Source organism: Hevea brasiliensis, chromosome 18 (assembly GCF_030052815.1).
Source record: "Hevea brasiliensis isolate MT/VB/25A 57/8 chromosome 18, ASM3005281v1, whole genome shotgun sequence".
In the NCBI taxonomy this organism is placed as follows: Eukaryota; Viridiplantae; Streptophyta; class Magnoliopsida; order Malpighiales; family Euphorbiaceae; genus Hevea; species Hevea brasiliensis.
In genome coordinates, this window is record NC_079510.1 from 8,007,375 (window position 1) to 8,012,697 (window position 5,323).

The following is a 5,323-nucleotide window of genomic DNA, read 5'->3' on the forward strand; positions in this document are numbered from 1 at the left end:
CTTTCCAAGCATGAAATCGAGCAAATTGAATTGAAGAGATTCTTGCATTTTAAAGGTTTACAAATACATTGTTTAGGGGAGAGAGAGCGAGAGAATGTGCAAGTTTAGTTTTAGTTTTAGTTTAATATTTTGGTTTTGGCTAATTAATGCTCATCTTCAGAGTTACTTGATGATCATCTTGTACCTTCTCAGTAGCTATCTTATTCATTGCAGCCCAGTGAAAATCTGTATGATCAGAAACCTGAAGAACCAGCTCTTCCTGTCCCTTCTTCTACTAATAACAACACTCCAAAAGGTGGCACAACTTTTGGATCTCGCTTTGAATATGTGGATAATGTCCAATCTACTGAACTAACTTCTGGAGGTCCGCAAGTGATTAGCCATGTATCTCCACCAAAGTCATCAAGCTTCTTTGCAGAATTTGGAATGGATAGTGGATTTCCGAGGAAATCAAGCTCAAACTCCTCAAAAGTGCAGGTAAACTTCATTAATTTTATGCTCATGCAAATTGCTCACCTGTTAATACAGTTATTAAATGCCAAAAACCTCTCATGTTAAAACTGAAATGTTTGTCTTTTTTGGAATTGTGCATAAAGATTTTGGCATACTGCAGGGTGGATGCTTTGCCAAAATGCGGGTTAGGGTCACTAATCATTGTACTGCTGAGCCTCTATCTGCAGTACTAATGGGGTGTTAGGCCTCAATTTTTTTCCCGTAGAAAAGAAGCCAGCTAAAAGTCTGAAAATTGGATGGCTGATATGACGTGGAAACTTAGGATGGACATAAGCAACTTCTTAAAAAATTAATTTGTTCTTGCAGTTGCATATAGTTACCAAATTTGCTTAACCCCCAAGCCAACCCCTCACACCCCCACGCGCTGGCCCCCAACAATCTACGTTGCACATTCCAATTCGCGGGATGTTTGTATCCTAAATTTCTAAGGGATGCAATTTGGGTTGCCAAAATTTGGTTCCAATGAACGGTGAGGGGGAAGATAAAATGTGGGGCTCTTTTCTATCATCAGTGGGGTTATGTGGGACCTTGGGAGAGTAATATGGAATAACACCTCTAGACTAATCACTGCTAGAAATGCAAGTTTTTAGGAAATACGAGCACTATTAATTATTAATATTTTTAATTATTTAAAAATATATTATTTTAACAGTCAATAATGACAGTAATAATAATAATAATAATAATAATAATAATAATAGTAATTTTACAAAAATTTTGAATTATGTGTTTGTTTTTAAAAAAATTATCATATGTACTGTGTATCCCTACCATGACCTGAGGGTACCGTGTTCCAGGTATGTTACGTTTTAACTAGGATTCATCATAGTTATTAAAGGCTCAAGGCGCACTAAGGCGCCAAGGAGTCCTGGAGCCTAGGCGCAAGGCGCAAGGCTCAGGCGCTCGCCTGAGCAAGGTGAGGCGCAAAAGTAAAAAATTTAAAAAGTTCATAAAAATCAAATAAATGTGATGCTTTTCTTTTTTTTTCCTTTGGCATATATCTTGAATTGGGTTTGCTGGTTTGAGTTTAAGTGGTTGTCCTTTTTGCTAATGAAAGTGCTCGCTAAAGATAGAAATTAAGAAAGCATGCCTCTCTAGAACCTTGTGCCTGGAACAAAGGCGCACACCTAGGCGCATAAGGCTCATAAGGCGCTAGGGTTCGAGCCTGGTGAGCCTTGAGCCTGAGGCGTGCCTGAGGCGCGCCTTTAATAACTATGGGATTCATATTATTTAGTTGGTTATAGGTTGTGAATGGTATCAATTATCAACTGTAGCAAACCTGTAAAATAAAAAATTTAGATTAATTGTATCCATCTTCAGATATTTGGGCTGCCACAGGTTGGATACATGGACAAGATAGATATTACTTTCTTAACTGAAACTGAGGGTTGAGATTTCTGTAAACTGAAACTAATCTATTTTTTAGTGCAGCTGAGCTGGCATGATTGGTTTCACTGGAGTACAGTTTATATAATCTTTTTTATGTTTTCCATTTATGAGAAAACAGAAAACAAATATCAAAAGGCACATGCAAAAGATTAAAAATGATCAAAATAATACCCACGTGGAAATATGAAGTAAACTTAAAAATATGCAGGTATGTGTAATTAGAAAACAACGCTAAACCTAATTCATTGAAGGCAAATGATAGTGCTACAACCTACATGAATATAAAAACAGTACTATGCCCAGTTTGACCAAAGCAAAAGCATTACTGCATGTGTACATTGTGCAGATGACTCCCCCAAATAGATCTCCATATCTTTTAAACTCAGTTGTCAAGCCGAAATTTGTCACATGTCAAGATATTCAATCCCCAGTGACTAAATAACTCCAATAAAATATGTTTGTATGGGTTTAGGGAGGGTTTGTTTGGGAAGAATTAAGCAGCAGTAGAGCAATATATATATATATATATATATATATATATATATATATATATATATATATATATATATATATATATATATAGAGAGAGAGAGAGAGAGAGAGAGAGAGAGAGAGAGAGAGAGAGAGAGAGAGGGGATGCTTAAAGTTACGACCAAAGCTGAGGATTTTTCTGTACAAGTACTATATTTCCCATCACATATAACATCTTAACAGGATCTAGGAATAGAAATTGGGCTAGGGGTGAGACAGTACGGTTTTTAACCGAAAACCAAACCAAACCTAACCAATTTAATTCGTTTTTTCAGTAAATCAATTTGGTTTATTTTATTCATTTGTTGATCTATTTTCGATTATATATATAGAATTTGAGATCTGTTGTTGTTGTTGATTGTTTATTTTGTTGATATTTTTTATGGTTTATTTTGCTTTTATTGTTGATTGCCATTGTTGTTATGATTTGCTGGGAAGTGTAACTTGCTGTAAAGTGTAACCTGGTGAGAACGGTAGAACTGATGAACCAAACTGAATTTTTCAGTTCGGTTCAATTCAGTTTTCTTTATACTTTGGCTCGGTTTGGTTCTCATGATTTTGTAGTTTAGTTCAAAACCAAACCAACTAATTGCACACCCCTATGTTCAGTGGCAGATTTACCATACTAAAAGAGGGGTCAGTTGACCCCTCTTTTTTCTTAAATTATATATATATATATATATATATATATATATATATATATATATAATTGACCCCTCATTAATTTATATATTGAACCCTCTTTTTTAATGGATAATGTATTTTACTAATAGAACATCAATTGACTCTTATATATTGACTCCGAAATTTTTTTTTTCTACATCTGCTACTGCCTACATTGGGCAAGTAACTATGCAATATAAAAAGATGTGTAGTTTATAAACATTTGGCTATAAAAAGTATGCAACCCAAAATAAGGGCTGTCATGGGTTCAGTGAAGGGAGGGAGTTTTTGTTTGTAAAGAACTTGAAAATCAACAGTTGTGGGTCAGTTGTAAAAATGATGCCATTTCAAGTTTTGAATATGTTATGCTTTGGTAACACTTAATCTGATACTCTATTATTGTTTATTTTGCATTTATTTCAAGATATACATAAAAAAAATTGAAGATAATTTTGCCTGTAATTATTGGAGATTGTCAGATACTCTTAATGATTACATGATTGTTAGATATGGGATCGCATGCATTTTTCCTATACTTTCTTGTTTTTGAATCCTTGAGCTATCAGATTCAGGAAACAGACGAAGCAAGGAAGAAGTTCTCAAATGCAAAATCAATCTCATCAGCTCAGTACTTTGGTGATCAGAGCAAAGCCACTGATGTTGATGCTCAAGTTTCCTTGCAGAAATTCTCAGTATGTCAATGCTATCAACTGTAATATGTTCTTATTGACAGTTTTTAATAATCTTTTTCTTTGTTAATTTATTTTGACCTTCTTTGAGAAAAATGGTAGCATTTAGATGTTGTTTATAAATTCCTAAATACTCCTTCCTTTCTTTACGCTTTCTTTACCCATTCCCATTAAGCATGTGTTTAGGTTGGGGCTGGTGCTGGGGATCTCTTTACTCCTTTTGTGGATTCATATTCCTGGTGGTGTTATTCCACTCTAACTAAAAGGCTATATTTCAGACTGAAATGGAACCAAATGGAAATCTAGTTAAGCCAGAAGCTTTAGTTGTAGTCATCAACCAGTTCATAACTAATAGAGATCATAACCCTACAAAAGAAACTTGTATTTTGATATATCTGCATGATCATAAAGTTTCTTTTCATTTTTTATTATAACTTTTGCTTTAAGGCCAAGGTTAGTAATCTTCATGTTCATTACAGAGTTCCTCAGCAATCTCCAGTGCTGATCTTTTTGGTAACAGCAATGATCACTCCATTGATCTTGCTGCAAGTGACCTGATTAACCGGATATCTTTCCAGGTATACTTAACATGATTTGGTGCTTAAGATTGCTTGAGTTTTTAATATTTTAAATTCGAAAATACTTTCCCTCTTTCTTTATCCCTCTTGTACACCGTGCCACGTGTTAAAAAAAAAAAAAGGCAAAAACATAATATATTTATATATATTGATAAAATCTCTTCTCCTTTTGCTCTATCCCCTTTCAGGCACAACAGGATATTTCTTCCCTCAAGAATATAGCTGGAGAGACTGGGAAGAAACTCAGTTCATTGGCATCGACCTTAATAACTGATCTTCAAGATCGAATCCTCTGATATGGGTGTGTTATATGTTAAAAAAAAAAAAAAATCCAAGCCGATACTTGTGTAGTGGAATGTAAAATGAGTCGATCGTAAAATTCTCAGGGAAATATAAAATTAAAAACTTTTCAAGATGTTTTATTTTCAAGTGCAGATTTTGAGATTGTGTTTAGTTATTTCTCCTAGTTACTATATCATTTTGTAAACCTGAACAGGTTTCTTGCAGTGTATTCAAGGGGTAGGAACTGAAATTATGAACAATTTGTTGATGCCTTCATGAGAAAACTACACAAATTTGTCCTGCAATTTATATTAATTTGCTGTTTAATTCCTGCCGTGCTGGCTCCTTTTGATTTCTGATGTTTGAATTGTGAAATGTTAGCTGTAATCAGTCAGTTCGGTTTTAAATTGAATTGAACTGAAAAATTGAAAATCGAATTTACTAAAATCTGAAGTGAACTAAACCAATCATGTGGTAATGACAGTGTAATAAGAACCTAAAATTTACAGCACTCATGGTTTTCCTCAAACTTCGTTTCTCACTGAAGATTTTGTTGTTCTTTGTCTTGGTTCCATCCATTCTTCACTCAAATTACATTGGATTCATCATCTCAAATTCAATAAGAAGGAGAAGAAGAAAAAGAAGAGAATAGAGGGGAAAAAGGCTTCGGCTGTGAGT

The 5,323-nt window shown here is 34.3% G+C and overlaps 1 protein-coding gene across 1 annotated transcript in view; it reads left to right on the forward strand.

Annotated features, from left to right (window-relative positions):
- Positions 1-4,976, forward strand: part of LOC110664714 (probable ADP-ribosylation factor GTPase-activating protein AGD8) — a 9,984-nt gene extending 5,008 nt beyond the window's left edge. The window contains exons 4-7 of the mRNA XM_021824481.2: positions 214-477; positions 3,663-3,788; positions 4,265-4,363; positions 4,552-4,976. Coding sequence (XP_021680173.2) covers positions 214-477; positions 3,663-3,788; positions 4,265-4,363; positions 4,552-4,659 — 597 coding nt within the window. The 3' untranslated portion in view covers positions 4,660-4,976. The remainder of the gene's footprint in view (positions 1-213; positions 478-3,662; positions 3,789-4,264; positions 4,364-4,551) is intronic.
- Positions 4,977-5,323: the final 347 nt, after the last annotated feature.